Source organism: Lygodium microphyllum, chromosome 14 (assembly GCF_053477565.2).
Source record: "Lygodium microphyllum isolate KBCC chromosome 14, Lygodium_microphyllum_v1.1.10, whole genome shotgun sequence".
Classification (NCBI taxonomy): Eukaryota; Viridiplantae; Streptophyta; class Polypodiopsida; order Schizaeales; family Lygodiaceae; genus Lygodium; species Lygodium microphyllum.
Window position 1 is genome coordinate 58505320 of NC_141148.1, and position 24251 is coordinate 58529570.

The 24251-nt window shown below is 41.0% G+C and overlaps 1 protein-coding gene across 1 annotated transcript in view; it reads right to left on the reverse strand.

Annotated features, from left to right (window-relative positions):
- LOC148025628 (RNA-binding KH domain-containing protein) overlaps positions 1–18415 on the reverse strand; it is a 34778-nt gene extending 16363 nt beyond the window's left edge. Inside the window, exons 1-2 of the mRNA XM_087692841.1 lie at positions 18121–18415; positions 17637–17713 (exon numbers count right to left, since the gene is read on the reverse strand). Coding sequence (XP_087548967.1) covers positions 17637–17713; positions 18121–18319 — 276 coding nt within the window. The 5' untranslated portion in view covers positions 18320–18415. The remainder of the gene's footprint in view (positions 1–17636; positions 17714–18120) is intronic.
- Positions 18416–24251: the final 5836 nt, after the last annotated feature.

Genomic DNA, 24251 nt, shown 5'->3' on the forward strand with positions numbered 1-24251 from the left:
CTTACATTTGCATAAATACCTTGCTGTCCATACTCCCATTGATTAGCACTACCAAGTTAGCCATGCATTTGCACTTATTGTCCCATGGGTACCAACTATTTGTGCTCATCAAGCTTTTTGGGCTCTTCCAAAGAAGGTTTAGGCATCTCCTTCAGTTCTTTTGACTGTCCTGAAGCTTTAGAAGAGGACTTCTTCTCTTTGCCTTTGCTATTCTTCCTTGGAGAGTTTAAGAATCAAGTAAATTGGGGATCCTTTGTCAATTCAGCAAAGAGTTTTACTGCTATTCGCATCCAATCCTTAAAGCTATCATCAAATTCTTTGGCCTCTTGCTGGTCATCAGCCTCTTGATGCATAGAAGTGCCAACATTTAGGTCATTTCCCATGTTTTCAGCTTGCTGTCCTTGCCGAGAACCCTTTCCAACATCAATCATTGAATTTCCCCCTCCACCATGTGAATGACCAAGGAGTGATGCATCCTCTCCACTTGATCCCGTATCACGGTGTGAAGATATGCTTGCTGTAATTCACTACCGATAACAATTTCAGCAAGATTGCAATGAGCCCAAGTTGCAATCAAGTGCCACGGGTCCACCAATTCAAAGGATTTGATGGTATCCCGGCAATGAAACCATGAAACCAACCTTGGTAATTCCCTGATTACAACTTAATTACAACACCAAGTATTTATTGCAAAACTGAAAATACAAATTTATCTACTAATCTTTGGACAACGGACACCCGGTTGGCCCCAAAACTGGCACCCCTTTTGGTATTTCTTTAGCTTTATTAAAGTAGAAGTTGATTTACAATGGGATTCTCCCAATCCAAACTCCCCTTGCTATCCAAAGTGACCAACAAGTTTTCAATCCGATTTGCCCCTTAATTTGGATAAAAATTTAGCCTTTACCCACTTTGAGAAAAGTGAAAATGCCCTAAAATTGATGGTTGGCTAGTCCTTCACCTTCAGCCCTAAATTATTCAAGTCTTGGAGTCTTCAATGTCTAGCACACTTCCCAAGGCAGCTGTTAAACCCTATTTTACAGATTACAGCAAAGAAAACTGAAATTCCTTAATCTCCAAGGGTCCAAATGCTGAGATCTTCGAAGCAAGGCTGTGAAATGGCAAGGAATGAGAGAGAATGTTGAGGAGAGAGAAAATTCATAGTTTTGTTGCCAAAAATGACTGAAAATCAATCAGATGCAGCTGCTACCCTGACCCAACAGCAATAAATGCTATTGCCTACAACTGGAGACCCAAAATCTGTTGATGCCTTCAACCTAGGGTTGTCGCCCAACTACCTAGGATCTCATGCAGTTGTCGACTGCTTCAAAACTACAAACGCTTGCTAGTAATGGCTAAAACTCAACTCATGATGGTTGCTCCAACTCCTCACAATGTGTTCCAGGTAAAAATGAATGATCCTATCTCTCTTTAAGCCTTCATTTTTGCTCTCCCAAGCTTCCGCATGTTTTTCCCAACCTCCATTTGGAAAGTCTAACAAGTGGCAACCTTTCCAAATGAATTTCCAGCATTATCTACATTATTATATTATACTAAAATTATTAAAAATTAATATACTAATTATTTTTATGCCTAAAAAATAGCTTGACCAACCAATAATAAAATTGGCTAGACCACTTCATCTTCCGAGTGTCCATGTGCCATTTCTGACTATCAAATTGGCATTAACTACCATCAAACGCCACGTCTCTAATGTCGCCAATAACACTTATGGCCAAAAAATGACTTAGGCCAATAATTAGCACCAGATACCACCTACTATCTATGGAACATAACTAACTGCAACTTTTGCCTTTGACATCCATTAATTCCCTTGGATCCCAAGTTCATTAATTTGCACTAACCTCAGTTGCACCTCACATGTGCACCATTTCCTTAAACATGTGATTTAAAAATTAATCTACATGTTAAGTGAGGCTTGCAAAAGTACATGTCCTCATGACAATGGGCACCCGATTGGCCCCAAAATTGGCACTTGTTTTGGTGTTTCTTTAGCTTTATTGAAGTAGAAGTTAATTTATAATGGGGTTCTCCCAAACCCTTCACAATCCAACCTCCCCTTATTGTCCAAAATGACCAGCAAGTCTTCAATTTGATTTCCCCCTTGATTCGGGAAATCGATTAGCCTTCACCCACTTCCAGAAATTTGAAACGGCCCAAATTTTATGGTTGGCTGGTCCTCCACATGATTTCAACTGAAAATCACCTTCAACCTTGAATGATTCAAGTCTTGGAGTCTTCAATGTCTGGCATGCTTCCCAAGGCAACTACTTAACCCTAATTTCTACTATGAATTAGGGTTTGCAGAGGAGAAAACTATAATTCCTCAGCCTCCAAGAATCCAAATAACTAATATCTTTGAAACAAGGCTATGAAATGGTTAGTGAATGAGAGAGTGCTTAGGAGAGAGAAAATCCAAAGTTTTGTCATGAGAAATGACTCAAAAACCAATCAAATGCAATTGCTACCCTAACCCAACAACAATAAATGTTGTCGTCTAACGTGGAGAACCCAAAATCTGCTGACGCCTTAAGCTTGTCGCAATCGCCCAATTGCCTAGAATATCATGCAACTATCAGTTGCTCCAAACTTGCAAACGCTTGCTAATAATGGCTAAAACTCAGCTCATGACAACTGCTCCAGCTCCTCACGATGTGTTTTCCAGCAAAAATGAATTATCCTCTCTCTCTCTCTCTCTCTTTTTTTTTCGTAAACTCTCTCTCTCTCTCTCTCTCTCTCTCTCTCTCTCTCTCTCTCTCTCTCTAAGCCTTTCTTTTTGCTCTTCCAACCTTCCCCACGTTTTTCCCAACCTCCCTTTGAAAAATTTAACAAGTTGCAACCTTTCCAAATGAATTCCCAACATTGTCCACATTATTATATTAATTTTCAGTCTAAATTTTACTGAAAAGTAATATAACAATTATTTCAGTGCCCAAAAAGATAATCTAACTAGCCAGTAATTGAATTGGATTTGCCATTTCATCTCCAGAGTGTCCCTATGCCATTTTTAACCATCAAATCGACATTACATACCATTAAATGCCATATCTCTAGTGTCACCAACTGACACTTATGGCCAAATAAATTACTTAGGCCAATAAGTAATACCAAATACCACCTAGTATCTATACCACATAACTAGCTACAACTTTTGCCTTTGATATCTGTTGATTCCCTTGGAACCCAAGCTCATTAATTTGCACTAACCTCAATTACACCTCAAATGTGCAACATTTACTTAAACATGTGACCAAAAATTAATCCACATGTTAAGTGAGGCTTGCGAAAATACATGTCCTCAAGACATCGTGCTTCCCTTGGATAATTTTATCTGTTATTGTTATCATGGCCTCTAACTTAATGAGGGGCCATTCAACTTTTCTTGGCATCTCTCAAATAGTCCATGGTTGCATGCTATTGCTTGAGAAATAACGTCACTTAATGCATGAACTTTTGCCATGGTCAACATGAGATCCACCGCATCATCATTCAATCCCCAACAAAATTAGTTGATAAAATAATCATCATAGCCAAGCCAACTCACAAGTGAGTTGTATTGAGCCAAAAAATGCATGATAAACTAATTAGCTCTTTAGAACAACCCCAAAACATGTTCATTATCAAAGTTTTCATTAAATTACCAAACTTTCCTACAAACTCTTTCTCCCATAAGCCAAACCCTAATTTGGGAGGATCCACTCATCTATAAATAGGAGGCAGTTTGTCCACTCAGCTGATCTCATATTTTCATGTTCTCTAGCGCCCACTTCTCTACTCCTATCTACACCCCTCATTGGTAGATACCTTAGTTCATGGTAGTGACCAGCTTTCGTCATACCTTGATAACCGATTTGAAACCATCCAAACTTGCATTTGCCAATCGATGACAGTTTCTAGCCTATACACATCAATTTCCAACCATTGTCTATTGTCTATGACCCTCCTACTCCTCATGCTTGTTACATCTGACACATCAAACAACTACAGTTGCAGCATTCAGCAGTCGTTGGCTTCTTCAAGGTCAACATATGTGAGAGTGCACAACAGAAAAGAACACGAACACAGAGAGAGAAGGGAATAGAAAATTTGCAATGAAAGAAGATAATGGAAGTGATAAATCTGCACTAAACTATGAATGAAAGCCGAATACAAAGGTGGATTGATCAATCCTTGCATGCAACCCAAGATGTCAATGAGGGCACCGGATCAAGCTGATGACACAAGGCAACACTAAAAGACAAAGGAGTGTCCTGAATGCTGGAGTGTGCTCAAGATCTACAAAAAGATGAATGACCAACCAACTAGGGAGCAGCCATAAATAGCCAAAAATAACAACGCTGGCCAACTATTGCCATAAAATGGCCAAAATGCTAGCCAATTGCATATTTTGGAATAAAATATAATGTAAGCACCACCAAGAAATGTTGATTGCCTCCTACCAAGTGTGAACAAACCCTCCAACCACTGAAAAAAAAAAGTGCAGTAGGCTAGATAAATAGCCCAATCACTATGAACACACCTAAAACTAACCAAAAAAGAAATGCATGCTCTACCGCAGCAATCTACAGTGCATGACATCATGGCTAAACCTACTGCAATTGGTGCAAAGTCAAGACCTTGGATCCTCACACTCAGCAGAAAGGTGGTTTTCACCACAATACACGCATTGGACATGTGACCGCGTAGGTCTTCTCATCATCTCCTACAGCTTAGCATGCTCTAGCTTCACATCTGCCAACTCCTAGCTCTGATCAACATTATTTCCTTTGTCACTAGCGATCAGAGTTCTTTTGGGCTCCAAGGGTAGTGATGTCTTGGGTTGTGGATCTTGAGCTCCTCTCTTTGAGAGGATCATCCACTCATATGGCTTCTTCAAACACCCTAGCTAGCACAACCCTTTGCAAGGTTGAGTTGCTCACCAAGGCCTTGTAACGCTCTTCATGCTGGATTCCACTTATGAACACAGTGGAGACCACTCGTTTGCTAGATCTCCTTATGACTAGGATTCTCTTGAAAAGACTCAATACCTAGGTGACATAGTCTCGAATATCCTCCTTGTCCTTCTACTTAATATTCATCAATCTAACTATGAGGTTGTCAGAGTATCCCACCTTAGAGAACCTCTTGATGAAGAAACTCTGAGGGTGTTAAAGTCATTGTGTTCAGCATTGTCTAAACTAGTGTACCACATCCGTCACTTGTCTCCTAGGCAAAGTCCAAAATCTTGCGAGTTTAGGCTGCTTGCTACATCAAAACACATGAAGACCGAGTATCAGAGCTCCTAATGTCCTTGTTTAACTCAAACTAAGGCTCACAAGCAAGAGATGACTATGCAAGAAACACATGACTCCTAACACCCCCTCTCAGATCCTAAATATGGCTGAAGACCAAAAAAGATGAAATGGATCCAAGGATCGCAAAAGAAGTGTCAAGGTAGATGAAGTCCGTCGATGTCTACAACCTATCCCTAAAAGTGGCTCTTAAAGAATCATTCACAATAAATATGGCCTGCTGAAAGTCTAATAAGGCCATGAATTGAGAGGAGTGAAAAGCCCAAATCTAACACGTGGAACTTTTGAAACAGAGTTTAATGGAAGATCAAGCAATAGTAGCAAAGTACCAACACCACTTATAGGCATCGAACAAATGTCACCAAATGTAACTATACCCTCTAATGGACGAAGATCCTGCAACATATCTCCTGAAGAAGTCATATGAATTGAAGCATAGATGACAGGAACCCAGGGATCTCAAAAGAGGAGGTGGCGAAAGAGGCGCCTCTTGCTAGACTTGGTCCAAACTAGAATATTGAAGATATACAGAAGAAGAAAGAGCAGAAAGAAAAGAAACAAGAAAAGCCAAAGGAAAAGCAACCAGGATATAAGTTGCTCTCTAACATAGAGACAGCTACAAATCTTAAAAAGGTTTCGTAAGAGAGGATTCTAAACAACAAAGTCGAGCTTACATTGGGTGACTTGGAATAGCAAAATGAAAGTTCCATGAAGAAATTATAGCATTATAAAAAGAAAAAGACAATTTGTGGGTGAGTCAACTCAAGCTATGATACAAAGTAAAGAAGAAACAGGTTTACAGTGCATACAATCGGTTTTTAAAGATGATGCAAATGCAGAAGTTGCTTGTGAAGAAGCAAAAGAGCTTATTGTAGACAATGCTAAAGTGAATAGTGTTGAAGAGAAGACTATGATATGCAATAAAAATACAAGAGATGTATGGCTTATGTAGTATACAGAGGATGAACTAGCTTCATGGGTGATACCCCGCAATCATTATTTCAAGAACCATTGGGCCCATGCTACCACAAAGTCTATAGTAAAGATTGGAGAGCTAGAAATTCCATGTGTTGCACTGATAGACCATGGCTCAAAGATAAATATCATGGTGAGAAGTATTTATGAGAACGGAAGATGACTTGTAGATGTCGACTATGGATGGAGAATGCGGGCAGCCAACAACTCCATAAGAGACATGTATGGTGTCTGTCCAAATGTGACCATTGTACCAAAAAGTGTGCACGTTTAGAAGGGGTGGATGTCGAGTCACTGAGGGTTTAAAGTGTAAAAACAAGCAAGTTCTTCAATGTTATAGGATTTTAGTGCGCTTATGGAATGAGTTATTCAATGATTTATGAGAGTAAGTAAATGACACAGTGTAAAGTACCAATTTATATGGGCTATCAATGGCAACAAGTCATTGCATTAGACAAAGTTCATTGCATGGTTCATGGGTACCAAGGAAAAAATAGAAAACAAATGTAACAGTGACATGCTTCTTCTGCCATGACCATATTGCATTCAAATCAGCCAAATTAACATATTTCCTAAATATAATAACAAAATTTGCAAAGTATGGGCCCATATATAGACCCCCTTCATTAGAAACCATCAAGACTACATTGCTTCAAAAGAAGAAAGAAGCCATAGAGATTGCGACAACAAATATTCCCAATCAATGGGCAAGAAATAGGAGTAACATTGATAGCAGATTAATGGAGTGATACACACCATAGATCCATGCATGATGGCATTACATATTCTTATAGCAATGTATACTTTATTGCTAGTCACGATGCTTGAAAGACTAGAAAGACTGTAGATATATTGGCATCCAAGTGGTCCGAGGCAATGCAAGCTGTTGGGGTAAAAAATGTAGTGTAATTTATGGTTGACGATAAACCTATAAATAAAACAACAAGAATATTTTAATGACAATGTGCCCATGTATCACCTTCAATCCATACATGGCACATTGCTTAAATAACTTATTGAAGGATGTTGGAAACTTACCTTGGATTGCATCCCTTGTTGCAAAAGGCAACAAGATTGTCACATTTATATATAATCATCAATACTTACATGCTGAGTTTCGCAAAAGAAGTGATAAAGATCTTCTCAATATAATTTTCTTATGCTTGGTCAATTACACTATTGCAAAGGTGCAATTAGAGAGCTATTCGCTAGTAATGAGTATGAAAATTGAACTAAGGCTGCCACTACTACAGCTATTTTATGTAATGCATATAACTCTGATAGAGAGTTTTGGGATGATGTGAATCGTACCAATCAAATGGTTAATCCTATCATGTATATATTAAGGCTTGTAGATGGTAAGGATCCATGCACTAGAAAGATCTATGAAGGTATAAATCACATGATTGAGAAGTTGGAGAGTTAGGAGCTAAATACTAACAAGTATAAGCAAATTACGGAGTTACACATCCGCAGATGGAATGAGTATGACTTCCTATGCATGTTATAAAACATATGTGCTTGATCTTGAGTTTCAAGGAAAGATGCAAGAAAGAGACCTCAACATGGTCAAGGCTTCGAATATATTGCTTGCAAGGCTCTATCATAGCCATGAGATGCAACACAAAATTAAAAACCAGCTCTCTGTGTATCGGCAAACATTAGAATTTAGGGATGTTTGGTACAAAAGATGCACTAGAGGACATGACAAATGTTACAATTGCTTTATGATGAAAAAATTATGGGTAGAAGCTCCAAAGCTAAGAGTTTGGCTATTCGTATTCTTAGCCAAACATTTCACTCTTTTTGTTTAGAGCAACTATGGAGTTCATTCAATCATATTCACTTAAAGAAAATAAATCATCTTGGTGCAATTAAGACAAATAACCTAGTTTATGTGAGCTTGAATCTTTGCTTGCTAGCACGTACATCAATTGCAAAGGCTAATTCTTTTGCATGGTCAAAAAAAGATGATAATGATGATGAAGGTGGTGATGGTGACGACAAGGATGTTATTGAACAGGATGAGCATTCAAGCCCATAGGAGCAATCTTCCATGAATGAGAACAATTAGGCTCTTGGAACTTTTAAGTATTGACTTGACCTCAACTAGAAGCTCTTGTAACTCGCATCTTCGGTGCACATATTGTGGCTTTACAATGCACATCTTTTGGACTTATGCACTAGCTAATTTATAAATCATGTGTACATGCAATATGGCTAATCAATGATTTTGCGATTAAATTACTAAGGGCATTTCTATGTATTTCCAATTTCTTTATATCTCTAGATTCCAAGTGTTGACTAAATTTTCTTTACATATATGTATATGTGTATATGTGTATGCGCACGTGCCGTTTCCATTCCCTGACTCTCAAGCATTCCCCCCCATTCCAAGGGGTCCCACTCCCCATTCCTTGTAACTATTCCTAGGAACTATGGTGCATGCATACGTGCGTGTGTGGGTGTGTGTAGGGGGCGAGGGAGGGGGGCGGGGGTTGTGGATTTTGAATTAATGAGTAGGCACATACCCTGGATATTACTAAAATCTTAGCTTGCTATGAAATAGCTGTTAAGCTAAAAATGCATTAGCTTTACTAAAACAGCCCCAAAACATGCTTAATTAATGAAGAGACCTTGTAGAGTGTCTGTGTCCCATAAGCACAAACCCACTTGGGAGGGCCCAAACTTTCTAAAAATAAGTATGCTGCCCTCCATTCAGCCCTCAATCTCGTTTTTACAAGTTTCAGGTGTTTTCAGCTTGCTGCCCACACCCCTCTCTCAGAGGACATTGCGATCTCAACTGTCCCTTCTGTCATCTACAGTCCGGTGCCTATTTCCAGTCCTCCACCTCCCATTTGCTGCTGTTTCCAACTAGACAACTGCTACTGACCACCTGCACAGCTGTCGTACAGCCTGCCACATCAGCATACTGCTGCATTTGCCACCAAAACAGTTTTCTCTCTCCTGACTGCTGTAGCTGCAATTTTTCTCTCTCCTGTCTGCTATCGCCATCATTTTCTCTCCCTCACAGCTGCATTTGACAATCCTCAACCCGTTGCAGCAGATTTTCTCTCTCCACTGCCTGCGTTTGCTGTTTTCTCTCTCCTGCAGCCTGCATTTTTAGTCTCTCTCCTCACTTGCATTTTTCTCTCTCCTGCATTGTCGTCTACATCAAATCCAGCCTTCCTTGCTGCGTTTATTCGTGTTCGACATCCGGAGGCTGCCTTGCTGCGATTTGGGATCCGTTCGGAGTACGACACAATCTCCAACTCATTACCCCTGCCCTAATCCCTGAGATACAAGAGTTCGAGGTTCAATATACTCCATAGTGTGTTTACTGCATGAGCATTGTATATTCAGTAGTCATATCATTTCATTTATTCAATGTGTTCATTGTCTCTAAGTCACCCTAACCCTAACTGTGTTCTTTTATCAATCTATGCTTTGTCGTACGATTGTTATTTGTACTTCTGTGTTAGGGTATTTCTTTACATGGTATCAAAGCCTGGTACTCTCTAAGAAACCTAGGCCTTTGATCTAAAAGATATTTGCAGAAGAAAGAACAACAGTAGGTTCAAATGACTTCGAACACAACACCGCTTCAGTCTCCAGAACTAACTATGCCGAGAACCAAGCAAGTGTGGGCAGATCAGCTTGCTCCACAAAGTTCCGACATGATGGAAGACACTTCTGACAACACAGAAGAAAAGCTATACAAATTGTCCACTGAAGAATATCATATGATCATGGCTTTTAGGTGAAAGAAGATTGAGAAGCTCAATCGAAGGATTGCCCTTCAAGAGAAGCTACTCAATGAAGGTTTACATGAATTTCTCTCTTTAGATGTCGCGCATAAATCTGATGATATTGTAGGGCCGTCGAGACCTCCATCAAGGACGGGCCCCCTATTGGACAAAGAGATCCAAAGTATGTTCCATTCTTTCATCCTCTTCTGTCCACTCCGGTGGAAGGTACTTTAGATTCGTATTTTGTTCCTTCTTCTTTTACTTCTTCTGCTTTGCAACATACTAGTAGAAATCATGAGGAAGATAAAGTACAATCCATTGACTACGGAAAAGGTTATCCTGAGGACCAATTCTTGTATGTTAACACACGTCGTGGGGATAATAAGAAAAAGCTAGGTATTTCTTCTTCTACCCTTTCTTCTTTTCAGTCTACTTCTCAAAATCAGAATGAATTTGGTATTCCTATTTCTACATTGCATGGTGCATCATCATCATCATCATTTCATTTTCAATCATTAAATGGTAAAAATGAACAAAATACATCTGCACCTTTTACACCACAAATTCAAAACCCACCCATCCCACCACATTCTTCCGCTTCTGCACTTTCATTTACACCATTTACATTTTCAAACACCTTATATTGCACTGCACATCACACCAAGGGGTTATGAAAGCATAGGCACTACCTTTAGGACCTCATCCTTTCCTCATCCAAATGGTGTTCCACCTTCTTCTCACACACTTTTGGGATCATTGCAGCCTAGGTATCCCTCCCAATCTCTCCCAAGTATGAATCAGTTGGTACCACAGCGCTTGCCTCCATGGCATTACCTAGTGGACCTTCTGGTCATTCTGTTGTGCCCCAACCAAACTTTGGACAGGGCTTCCATATCCCAATGCCTCCATCTCCATCGGCACCTTATGGAAACATTCATGTTCCAGTACCTCCGCAATCGGCACTCATTGGACACTCACAACCTAATTCTGCCTACCTGCCTCTTTCCCTTCCTCCTTTCTATCAGCCAACTCCACTACCACCCTCTTACCCTCCCCATCCATCTTACTCCACTTTCCCAACACCTCATGGTTCTACCTTATCTTCAACCAATCATGCATTCAATGACAGGACTCGTTTCAACGGGTCAAACTTTTACCACTTGGTCGAATCTGGTGAGACATGTTCTTGACTCATAGAACCTATTGGATCTTGTGCAGGGGTTGGAACCCTAACCCGATCCCGCACTTATTCCATATGAGATCATCTGCTCATGGAAAGCTAGGAATGCCTCCACTATTGTCGAGCTAATGCAGGGCTTATTGCTTGAGTTTCATTCTAAACTTTAGCATTTTCAACTAGCATCAAAGCGATGGACACACTTGACTGACCTCTATGCGGCTCAGGATAGGACTCGTCGTATAAATCTTGACCATGAGCTTCACAATTTCAAAATCTCTGACCAGGATGACTTAAAAGTTACGTTGACTTAATATCAGCGTCTTCTTGCCGAATTCTCCACTACGAGGACTCCCAAGTCCTCCGACGATCAGGTCACACTATTTCTAAACAAACTCCCTAGGAAATTCTTCAATTTTGTGGAATGTATAGTTTCCAAGCCCACCATGCCTACTTTCTATGAATTTGAATGTCAACTGTTGCGTTATACACAGTTGTTCGATCAATTTCATATGAATACTACCTCAGAGAGGGCTCTTGTTGCTCATTCTCAGAAGGGGCAACAAGGGAAGGGTAAACAAAATCAAACTTCCACTCAAAAACAAAATCAATCCGAGGATTCACAAGGAAACTCCCAATCACAACTCAAACCCGGGTGGCAGAATATACCTAAAAAGAATAGGTATTGTCAATATTGTCAAAAGGCTGGCCATTTTGACAACGAGTATCGATCAAAGGCAAAAGGCACAACACCAAAACCTAAGTCTCAGACCCCTGCCCCTCCGAGCAACCCCCAGCAAGGAAGGTAGGCCCAAGGGTAATGGCAAGGGGCAATTTAAAGGTCAGACTTATACTGCTCAGCCAGCAACATTCTCAACTTCAGAGAGCTTGTCTGACTGGTCTACAGAGACCCACATCGTCTTCGTAGAGACATCAAATGCGAGTCTCGTTCATATCTATGAGTTGCCTCCCGACGAGGTTACCGCAGAGGCCCACTTGTCACAGCCGAGCACTTCAGCTCCTGTGTGGATTGTGGACAGTGAAGCTACCCATCACATGACTCCCATAGAGGACATCTTCAGTACCCGAGCCCCTGCAGTCAAGCGGGTCCGCGTAGGAAACACTCCTCGGTCAAGCTTCAGGCTCAAGGTTGCATCAATTTTGACACTGACAAGGGTCCGAATCTAGCTTCGTTGGACAATGTATACCATGCCCCTCAACTTGGGATGAACTTGTTATATGTTCCAGCAGCTTTGCCGGCTGACCACAGTCCAGGTCCTTGACTCTCAGACTAGTTTAGTGATTGCTCACGGTGAGACACAACCTAATGGCCTATGCCACATGACACTTTCTAATCGAGCCAACAGTCGAGGGCTCCGTGTTCCATAGCTTCCAAGCATTAGCTACATCTCGAGAGCCTACGAACAATGAGCATCTTTGGCATTTTCGCTTAGGGCATCTTGGTTATGACTCTCTTTATGAGTTGTCATGCCGTGCACTGGTTGAGGGCCTTCCACGCCTGAAGCTAGCTTGAGATATTTGTAAAGCATGTCAACTCAAGAAGCAGCACCATACCCCATTCCCTCAACAGTCCACACATCGTGCTGAGGCACCTCTTAAATTGATTCATGTTGATCTTTGTGGGCCGATATCCACTACCGCCTTGAACGGCACACTGTACTTTTTTTTTTATAGTGAATGATCATTCTAGATACATGTGGGTGTACTTCCTCAAGCATAAGTCAGATGCTTTCACATATTTTTCTACTTGGGTGCTGCTGATTCATAACCACACTGGGCATCATGTTGGTTGCATGAGTGCTAGCGGTGGTGAGTTTATCTCCCACGAGTTTTCCAAGTTTCTACAACAGCATGGCATCTCTCGCCGGCTCACCTCTACCAACTCTCCCTCTTAAAATGGAGTTGTAGAGCGTAGGAACCGGACAGTCATGGAAATGGCATGCTCTATGCTATTCGTAGTAGAGCTCCCTGAGAGCCTTTGGGTCGAGGTCTTAACACTTTGGTGTACATCCTCAGCCAGTGCCCGACTGCGGCTCTTCCTCAGAAGACCCCATATGAGGCATTCTTTAACTCTCGGTCTATCATTTTCCATTTCAGAGTCTTCGGGTGTCATACCTACACATACCTGATGATAAGATAGGAAAGCTCACTCCCAGAGCTGATCTCCTTAACTTTGTTGGATATTCCTCTAAAGCGAAAGCCTATCTTTTGTACACTCCTCGAACAAATAAGATGATCATTCGGAGGGATGTCATTTTTTACGAGAGGGATATTGTACAGTCTCCTCTGTACTAGATTCCAATCCGATTCCTCCTTCCACATCATCGAATATCATGCCTACTGAGTCTGGTCTACTTCCCACTCTTGACATTCATGTAGATTCTTCAACTCCTAGGTCCCCCTCCACGAGACCCGTTACCTTGCTGGTACCAACAAACCATGCAGAATTCGAAAATCCTATCACCGGATTCCACTCCCAAGAGACCTAGAAGATCTACCAGGCTTGCTCCTCAGGCATTATTTGCATCGCTATTTACAGCTGATTACATCGCGCATTCTGAGCCAAATACATGGCAGGAGGCTCTTCAGCACCCTCAATGGCAAGATGCCATGGAAAAGGAACTAGAGAGTATTGACCAAAATGAGACTTGGACATTGGTGGATCATCTGAGCCACAAGAAAGTCATCGAGACAAAGTGGATTTTTAGGATCAAGCTAAAAGTTGATGGGACTTTAGACAAGTACAAGGCTCGCCTTATAGTGCAAGGGTTTCATCAGAAGCATGGCATTGATTATGAAGAGACTTTTTTCCCTATTGCACGGTTGACATCTTTTCGATTACTTCTCGCGCTAGCTGCTCACCACGGTTGGCCAATATATCAGATGGATGTCAAGAGTCCTTTCCTCAATGGTTATTTGGAGGAGGAAGTCTATGTGGAGCAACCACCAAGTTTCCCTTTAAGGAACCCAAGGGATAAGGTATTCTACTTGCAAAAAGCTCTTTATGGGCTGAAGCAAGGGTCGTGGTCTTGGTTCCACATGATGGACGAGTTCTTACAGACTCACAGATATCATTCTACCACTTATATATCCGATCTAATGCAGAGAGGGTCAGCTATATTCTATTGTACGTTCATGACCTACTTATCACAAGCTGAAATTCTACTACCATAGCAGAAATTAAGGCCAAGCTTAGTGCTACCTTCGAGATGACAAAAACCTTGATTTGTTGTCTTATTTCTTGGAGATGGAGATAGTTCAATATGAGAGCTATATTTTTGTGTCATAGCAAAAGTACACACTTCAACTCGTGGAACAGCACACTTCGGATCAAATGCGGCTAGTGGCCACGCCTCTTGATCCTACTGTCCACTCCTCGAAGGATACCCTACGTCAACCCTTTGATGCACATACCTACTCAGTTAGCATACTCGATCAGTATTTTACAACACCTAGGATGTCACATTGGATTGCATGTCTTCGTGTGTTGCGTTATTTATGATATACTTATTCTTATGGCCTGACATATGATTCAAGTTTATGTTTGCGAGGATACTTCTGATTGGGTAGGAGATCCTGATACCTAGCATTCCCATGGCGGCTACCTCTTTACCTTGGGCACGGCTCCCATTTCGTGGTCCAGCCGTAAGCAGGAGACGATGGCGGCTCCTACGGTCGATGGCACCACTGAGGCCATCTACTTGAGACTGTGGCACTTCATTTTCCTTATGACTCTCCCACCATTGTCTGCTATGACAACCAGAGTGCTATTGCCCTTGCTGGCAATCCAATCATCACCCCACAGATGCGGCATGTGAGAGTTCACTTCCACTTTTCCAAAGAGCAGGTTCAGCTAGGCACCTTCATCATATAATTTTGCAGACATCTTGACCAAAGTGGTCAACCGGCCCGTTCTTCAATACCTAATACCCAGGATCGGCTTGGGTACACTCTCCCCTACTTCAGATTGACAAGGAGAGGGTGCTTCCCTCTTGCTTTCCCTTCCAGATTGAGAGGGGGCGGCTTTTTCTCTTGATAGTGACAGTGATGATGCTTATAGTTTTTTTAGACATTCATTTATTCTTTTCTATTGTATTATGGACATTTGTAACCTCACCTGCACTGTCAAGATGATAAAATTGTAAAAGGACGCTTAGGCAAGTGAATAATTCCCCTACGAGGACACTGTCCAAGTGGCACCGTTGCATTGCATTTTACGTGAGCATGATATCTTGCATCTCCCTTTGCATTACCCCATGCACTAGCATTCTGTTTATATAAACATGAATTTGTGCGCATTTATCCCTTTTCAGGATTTTGGAGTGTTCGACTCTAGATCCACCATATTCGTGGCATTGCATATGGCAGTCTCCAAGGCAGTTTTTCCCTAGCTTGTCTTGCTTACTTCACATATTTGCTATACCCGCATCTTAGTCATTTTTCTTTTTCACTGACACCCAATAATGGTAGGGATAGTATGCTTTTTTGTGAAGGTCTTGGGTCTGACCATCTCTTCTCACTCTCGTATTGGGACACGAATACTCAATAGGACAAAAACTGATTTGCAACCCTCATTTAATGCTAAATCGATCAAATCTAAAAAGCTCTCCAAAAAAAAAAAAGTCCATAGCTAATTTCATCCGCCTTTGTAGGGCTTGGTAGGCCACTGGGCAACCGACGAGCACCCTTTCTCTGATGCTCTATCCTCTCTGGTATAATCACTTGGGCTCCCTTCATAACATAACCATCGCCTCTGTAGTCTTAGTAGGCCACTAGGCAATCGACGCGCACCCTTTGTCTAATCCTCAAGTTGCTTTAGGGTGGGACGCCTTGGGGTAAAATACAACGAAAAAGGGCTTAGTTAGCCTTCCTTCTCGTGGCACCATTGTTGAGCCTGAGAGGGGTATTGAGCTAAAAATGCATTAGCTTTACTGAAAGAGCCCCAAAACATAATTAATGAAGAAACCTTGTTTATTTAAAAGAAATGTGTTCCTAGAGAGTGACTGTGTCGCATAAGCACAAATCCATTTGGGAGGGCCCAAACTTTCTTTAAATAAATATGCTGCCCCCCATTCAGCCCTCAATCTCGTTTTTGCAAGTTTCAAGTGTTTTTAGCTTGCTGCCCACACCCCTCTCGCGGAGGACATCGCAATCTCAACTATCCCTTCTATCATCTACAGTCTGATGCTTGTTTCCTGCCCTCCACCTTCCATTTGCTACTATATCCAACCAAGCGATTGCTGCTAACCACTTGCACAGCTATCGTACAGTCTGCCTCGTCAACATACTATCGCGTTTACACGCCCTAATTGCCACCAACACAGTTTTCTCTCCTGACTGCTGTCACTGCAGTTTTCTCTCCCGTCTACTCTTGCCGTCATTTTCTCTCTCCTCACAGCTGCATTTGACAGTCCGCAACCTATCGCAACAGATTTTCTCTCTCCACTACCTGTGTTTGCTATTTTCTCTCCTGCAACCTGCATTTTTAGTCTTTCTCTCTCCTCACCTGCGTTTTTAGTTTTTCTCTCTCTTGCACTGTCATCTGCATCACATCCAGTCTTCCTTGGCTGCGTTTGCTAGTGTTCGATATCCGGAGGCTACCTTGCTGCGGTTCGAGATCCGTTCGAAGTATGACACACTCTCTAGCTCATTACCCCTACCTTGGTCCTTGAGATACAAGAGTTCAAGGTTCAATATTCATTTACTGCATAGTGTGTTTACTGCATGAGCATTGTATATTCAGTAGTCATCTCATTTCATTTATTCATTGTGTTCATTGTCTCTAAGTCACCCTAACCCTAATTGTGTTCTTTTATCAGTCTATGCTTTGTCGTACGATTGTTATTTGTATTTCTCTGTCAGGATATTTCTTTACAATAGCCTCTTATCTAGAATCAAGGGAACACCAAATGATGGCATGAAGGATCTCTTACTAGGAACAAATAAGAAAGATTATCACCTTTTGATTTCTTGAGTCAAATTCACAACATGCCGCCAAGAGTCCTAGATTCTAGTGCGACTGTGTCAGATGCTGACCATGTGAGATGCGAACTTTCTCAATGAAAACCCTACCAATGTCTACCCAAGGGTGCCATGCATAAGGGCTATAAAAGACCTACTTGAAAAGCTATCATGTGGATCTCAACATCAAGAAGGCTTTTTTATGCATGTCATAGCACTCTAAAACTATGCATCCAGCAAGTAAGGGTAGTTGTAATTTGCAAAACAAATTGCAACTACTTGTCCATATATATAAAAAATCATGTTGGCAATCTTGTTCATATATCTAAAACATGTTTAACATGATGTAACAGTCACAGCAGCACATAAAATGACTTCAAAAAGCACATGAACTACATACAAGCCTGCCACTTTTGTTTTTCAAGTGCAAGAAAGTCTTACAAGATTGAGAACGCCATCAATGCCATATTCCTTCAATGTTTTTGTCACTGCAGGCCACACTTCTTGCAAATATTTTTCTGTGACCACCAACAAAGGAATGTGAAACATCTTGGAAAAACCAATGTGAAAAAACCCATTGGCAATCCCTGAAAGTTCTAGTGCAATGTAATTTCGTGAGCAAAGAACAATGAGATATCATGGCAATGCAACTAATTTTCTGCGACCACCAACAAGGTGAAGTGAAACATCGGTTCCAACCCTACTTCTCAAAGAAAACAATGTGATAAAAAGCCATCGAGAATCCCTGAAAGATCTACTGCAACGTAATTCCGTGTGCAAAGAGCAATAAGATCATGACAATGCAATGACAAAACATTCGTTTATGATTGTGTCAAATAACTGAGATGAAAGTAAAGCGTCAGACGTGCAGACACGTGTGTGCGCCGCGCGCAGGTGCACGTTCACAGAGAGAGAGAAAGAGAACCTCGATATTTGGGGAAGAGTGTGCAGAAGGAGCTCTCTTCGAGAAGCCCGCTTGGATTCCACGAGGGTTGGAAAGGCTCCACCTTCCAGTGATCGATGTCCGCGGTGTCCCATGGCTTGGGTTTGTCGTGCTTGCCCTTTCGCCTCCCCTGAACATTGTATTGAACCTCCCCTTCCTTCTCTTCGTCCTTCGCTTCCATCGCGTCGGCGAGCGAGTTTCCCACTTGCGATTTGAACGAGAAAACAGTAATATGACAAGTAATAGTTCAAAGTGTATATTACTAAGTAATAAGAGACATTACACGCACAACACATGCCCAACCCTTCCTTCTTCAAAGTGTCGACTTGCGCTTTTTGAAAGTGGGTAAGAATATAAAGTGGGCGGGGAAGCCTCCCCATCCAAAAGTGGGCAGAAATTTTACCGATCCAATAGATATCCAATGGCTCATGTCTTCTCGAGTCCCCATGTATGTAAAAGAAAACCAATGCCAAACCTTTAGGTTGATTACCTTTAGGTCTCTTGAGTCTACCTTACAACGGAACTTATCCGGCTATTCCCACTAGGATCGACCTGAAGTTCGGGTTCCTAGCCAACATTGTCTAAGGTCATAGATCGACTTTTTTCTAACATTTCTCATTAACATTTTCTTTGAGGAAAACTCTCAACTAACCGAGACCACCCTTCCGTAGGATAGACCCATTGGTCACATCCACCACGCTTCCCTCGGGGATTGTTTTAGTTATCTAATTACCTACCATGTTATGTTTAACACATAAAAGCAGCTTCCTTAATTAACCCGTTAGTCACAAGTTCCTTTACGTAATTTAGGGCACAGACACGAAGACAATATAAAACAAGATCAAACACTTCCTTAACTTATCTTTAGATTAATGTTTGTCTCCCGCCCATACATGAGAATTAAGTGTTCCTTTCTACCTCCGCAAAAAAATCATTCCGTCTCCCGGTAACAAACCCCGAAGGTTTATCCTACCAAGATTCTGCTTTGTAACTAGTATCAAGGCCTCGAGATCCCATCTTGAGTCACGTAGAACACTTGTGTAGGGCTCGGAGGCATTGGGATTTACGGCCAAAGCCCCCACTGGCACTCAAGCATCCTCCTATGCCAAGTAATTTCCACGGAGACCTCTCGTGGCGGGTTCGGTCCACATTCCCGGTGCGGATCCATAACCCCCTTGGTTAGGGTTTGGCGGTTTGCGGAGGGTAGCTAGCACCATCCTTCCTTAATTAACCCTTTAGGAAATCAACCACAGCTGAAGCAACCAGCCTAACATCCTTTAACTAGGAAAACATCCTTTTGTTCCCATGACAATCAACAGCACTTGCACCTTCTCTTCTCCTCTTGGAACTTGATTTCAACAGAGCTTCCGCAACACTTGATTTTAGCAAAGCTTCCACAACGCTTGATTTCAGTAGAGCTTCCGCAGCACTTGCACCTTCTCTTCTCCTTTTGGATGCAAGATGTGCCTGCTCTTCTTTTATAGGCTTTCAAGAGCTCCTCTTCTTGGAGAGAGACTTAAGTTGATCTTCATGCAAGATGTGGCTGCTCCAGGACCTACTCTGCAGCATCAATTTTGAGATATCTCTCTATGTGTTGCTCAAATGAAAATACGTCCATCATGAAAGCTGTAGATCTCATTGTTTCCGATAACTCTTGCAAGCCGTTTTTAGAGATCGTCTTTTGATCGCGAGATACTTTAAAAATGAATTCACCGTTTCTTTTCTTTTTTTTGAAGAGCTCCTCAAACTTGTACTCTTAACTTGTGATCCATGCAACCACCTTAATGAGAGTTCATTAAATTGCCTTGGGCCTCAACCTTAAGATTGACTTTCACACAAAAGCTTATGTCATTTTAGACCTTAGAAAGAGAAAATCACTTCTCTCCTCACTTCTAGAGGATCATGTCTCTCGTCTTTCTTAATGAAAGAAAAGACCTTAAATCTTGACTTGTAAGGGAGAGGGTGACTCCACATGAATGCAATGCTCATTACACAACAAGTAAATGTTCCAAGGTGTCCCCGGATGCACACATAATTACATATACACAATGCTAATGCACTTCCTTTTCTTAGAACTTAATCCATTTTCATTATGTGTAACTCCTTGGTTCTTGTGTACACTCTTACACTTGGTAGACACTTCTTTCCCCCTTCATAACTTGTATTGCATATACCAAATATCCCCGTCATAGTGCTATGATCACCCCATTAAGTAATGCACTAGGACTACTGGTCTCTAAATGGCCTCATGGCCATGCTAGATCATCATCAATACTTAAATAAAAGTGAGTCATGAATTTATTTGCATAAATTTATTAAATAGAGAATGAGTAATAAGCAATCAATTTAGTGACATCCCTTTGGCTTCTTTAAATTGAATTGTTTTGAACCAAAATTACTATTAGTTGGGAATTGTTGTGGTCGCTTCTCTCGTCCTCGAATTTTGTCTTCAGTATCATGGACCAAGGAAATTGCATCTTCGAGAGTCGTTGGCTTGAACATGTTCGCCTTCCCATAAAAATGTCCAAGTAATCCAGACATAAACTTGCATTTAGAGTTGCCTCAGGTACATCTTCGAGTATTCGAAGTTGCAATAAAGCATTCCCAAAATGCTCGGTATATTGTGAAATAGGCTCACAATCCCTTTGTTGCATAAGATCCCACTGTTTGATTGCTTTTTCGTGAAATTGGGGTGGAAGAAAATTTTGCAAAAATTTCTTTTGGAAAGTCTCCCAAGTAGTAGGACAATCAATGCTTTTGTGGACAACAGTCCACCATAGAGATGCTCTGTCCACTAAATGATTAGTGAAATACTTAATTTTGTCTTTCTTAATATATTGTTCTTCATGGAAATAATCATAAAATTGACTGATAAAAGCAAGTACAGTCTTTCCATCACGTGACCCATTGAAAGTACGAAATTTGAAATTTCTTTTACTTATCTTTGTTTCTTTCCGAATAGATTGCGCTTCAAGTGTCGCATCGATCGTACATCGTATAAGATCTTCAAATTGTGATCCATCTTGGTCGGCAGTAGATCGTTGCAAACTGGCCAATTAAGCTTGCAAAGTTTGACGTGCTCTTCGTTCCTCCTGAAGCTGCATCATAATTAGGTCTAGTTTTTGCTCCATCGTTGGTTCCAATAAATCACCTTCGGTCATAAAATCTTCCATGGTTTGATCGAACATCCTGCAAAATTTCAAACAACCTCACACACTTGAAATCTTGTTAGCGAGATGAGCGTAGCTCAAAGTCAGGTTTACAAGGCTTTTTTTTTTAATGGCTTTTTGCTGTATTTATTCTTTGCGGATGCTGAAGTTGACGTCACGGTCTTCTTCCAAGCATATACTTTGTCAATGTAGTGTAGACTGCGTATAGCAATCTGCTAGCTGGAAATCAACGTTGTCAGATCGCATGTGCGTATGGAGGCTTATATGAAAGTCGAAAACCCGTTCAGGACTAGCTGTGTATGAACAGCCACTATGGGAGAGGTTGAAACTTTAGAGTTTGTAACCTTAGTAGCTTTAAGCTTAAAAGCTCTTGGCCAAAAAAAAAAAAAAAAAAAAAAAACCAACGTTTTCTGTCGACATGAAAAGAGGGGGCTGTTTTTTACGCCGCCGTTTGTGGCAGCATACTCCCGCCGCAGAAAAATCGAAATTACAAGAGCTTTAAGCTCTTATAAGCTTTTAAAGCTTATCTTTTACTTAAGCAATGATAATAAACTTCTTCTCTTATATGCAAATAAGCGACTTGATGTAGGAGTTTGTATGTGGGTCCTCCGCCTGTAGAGGTTGGTCCTTCGCGATCCACACGTAGCAGGGGGTTCTTCACCGCCAGGAATGCGTTGGTATTGACGGATTACCATGAGACTGACTGTAGAGCTCAATTGTTCCAGGAGCTCTGCCTTTGTGCGAGATGGTAAGCAATTGGAAGCCCTTGATCTCAGCTTTGCTCTGATACCACTGGTGCACAGATCGGATGCTGTATGCGTACGTAACGAGTACCGGAAGGTCCCAAAGAGCAAAAGAACTCTACTTTTGCAAAAAAAACAAGAGAGAAGACTTGCACCGCATGAAGCAAAAGACTAATTGGGTACAATCTCCCCCATGCCTTGTGTGAGCGCTCCATAAAGCATGTATTTAATATGTTATTCATCTCCAAGCTCAAAAAATAGCCCAAATTTACAATTAGCACGCTTTAGCTTTTGTGTTTGCTTTTGTCCAACTAAAGAATAAAGCAGTTGGGCACCCAAAGAGTTGAGTTGTGCCCAAATACAATGTCCAATAACAAATATTTAAATCGTGTGTCCATGCGTATACAAAATAATAAATAAATATCAAGCGCTTCAATAAATAAGCGCATCAAAATAAATATTGGCACTACCCCTAAGATACACGCCCATAAAAAATGATAATTTCTTCTAAATAACTTGAATACACGCTATCGCCCAGTGCTTCCCAATGCCAACACTACCTGCTCTACACATCAACCGAAGCATTCACAATTGTTAGAAAATAATAAAATTAAATCGATAAAAGTGAATACCTAATAGTCTTCAGCTACAAAATAAGTAAATTGGTTAGAACTCAATCCTAACCTTAATTTATTACGAGTGCGCACTCTAAACTCATAAATGTCCATTAATTTAAATATGTATTTTGTGGAATCGCCCGTTATGGAATCACCCACTTGCACATTAAATTAACAAGATGCCCGAAAAGGACAGGCGTCCCCATTGACTTTTCGCACAAGGAATCCACCTTGTATATGAGCCCCGGTAACAAATATAATTTTATGGAATCCATTACAAAACCTCATGGAATCCACCGTGGAATATGCCTCTTGGCATCAAAATCAATTGCATACATTTTGGGTAAATCCATGGACTCGTTATGGTAAACAGCTGTGATTGCATTCACTTGAGGTCGCGGTGATAGAGCATCTACTACCACATTCTTAGTTCCAGATATATGAAGGATTTGAAAATGAAACATAGATAAGAAATTTTTCCATCGCATCTATTTCTCTGAGAGCTTCTTCTGAGTGAGAAAGTATCTTAGACTTTGGTGATCTGTTTTAATAACAACATCTTCACTAAGTAAATAGTGTTTCCATACTTGAAGAGCATGTACCACTGCCATAAGCTCTTTCTCATATATTGGAGCATGTAGCTCATGATCCTTGAGGCATCGGCTCTCAAATGCTACTGCATGATGCTCTTGGTTAAGCATAGCTCCAATGCAATCCCCAGAAGTATCACTATGGACTTCAAAAGGTTTTTGAAGATCCAGAACTATGAGAACTGGTTCTTGAGCCGCAAGAAACTTAATTCTTTCAAAGGCTCGTAGTTGCCTTGATCCCCAACGAAAAGGCATTCGCTTCTTAGTAAAGTCATGTAGAGGAGATGCAACATATGCAGAACTTCGTAGGAACCTCATGTAGTATGAACATAGGCCCAAGAAACTTCTAAATTCATGTATAGAAGTAGGTGTAGGCCAATCAACAATGGCTCATATATTCTCAAGATCCATTCTCACCAAATTGTATATGGCCCAAGTAATGAATTTCCGAAATGAAGAATTCACTCTTATTAGCATTGACCTGTAGTCTATGCTTGCAAAGCTCTTAAAAAACAATAGATAGATGTTTTGTATACTCTTTCTCAGACCGTGAAAATATTAGAATGTCATCAAAAGAGACACCTATGAACTTTGAGTGTGGTTTGAAAATTCTCTCCATCATTTGGTTGAATGTGGCGGGTGCATTAGTCAAACCAAATGGCATGACTAAAAACTCGTATAGTCCAAATGTTGTACGAAAAGCTGTCTTATGAACATCTTCAGGTGCTATCCGTATCTGGTGATAGCCGCTCTTGAGATCAATGCAACTAAATATACTAGCCCCTTGCAACTTATCCAAGATATTATGTATCCTTGGGATAGGAAAACAATTCTTGATTGTGATCTTGTTCAAATATTTGTAGTTTATGCACATATGGAAAGAACCATCTTTCTTTTGAACAAGTAAGGCTGGAGAGCAATATGGAGAAGAGCTAGGTTGAACTAACCCTTTTTCCAACAGTCCGTTTACTTGTTTTAGGATCTCCTCTTGTT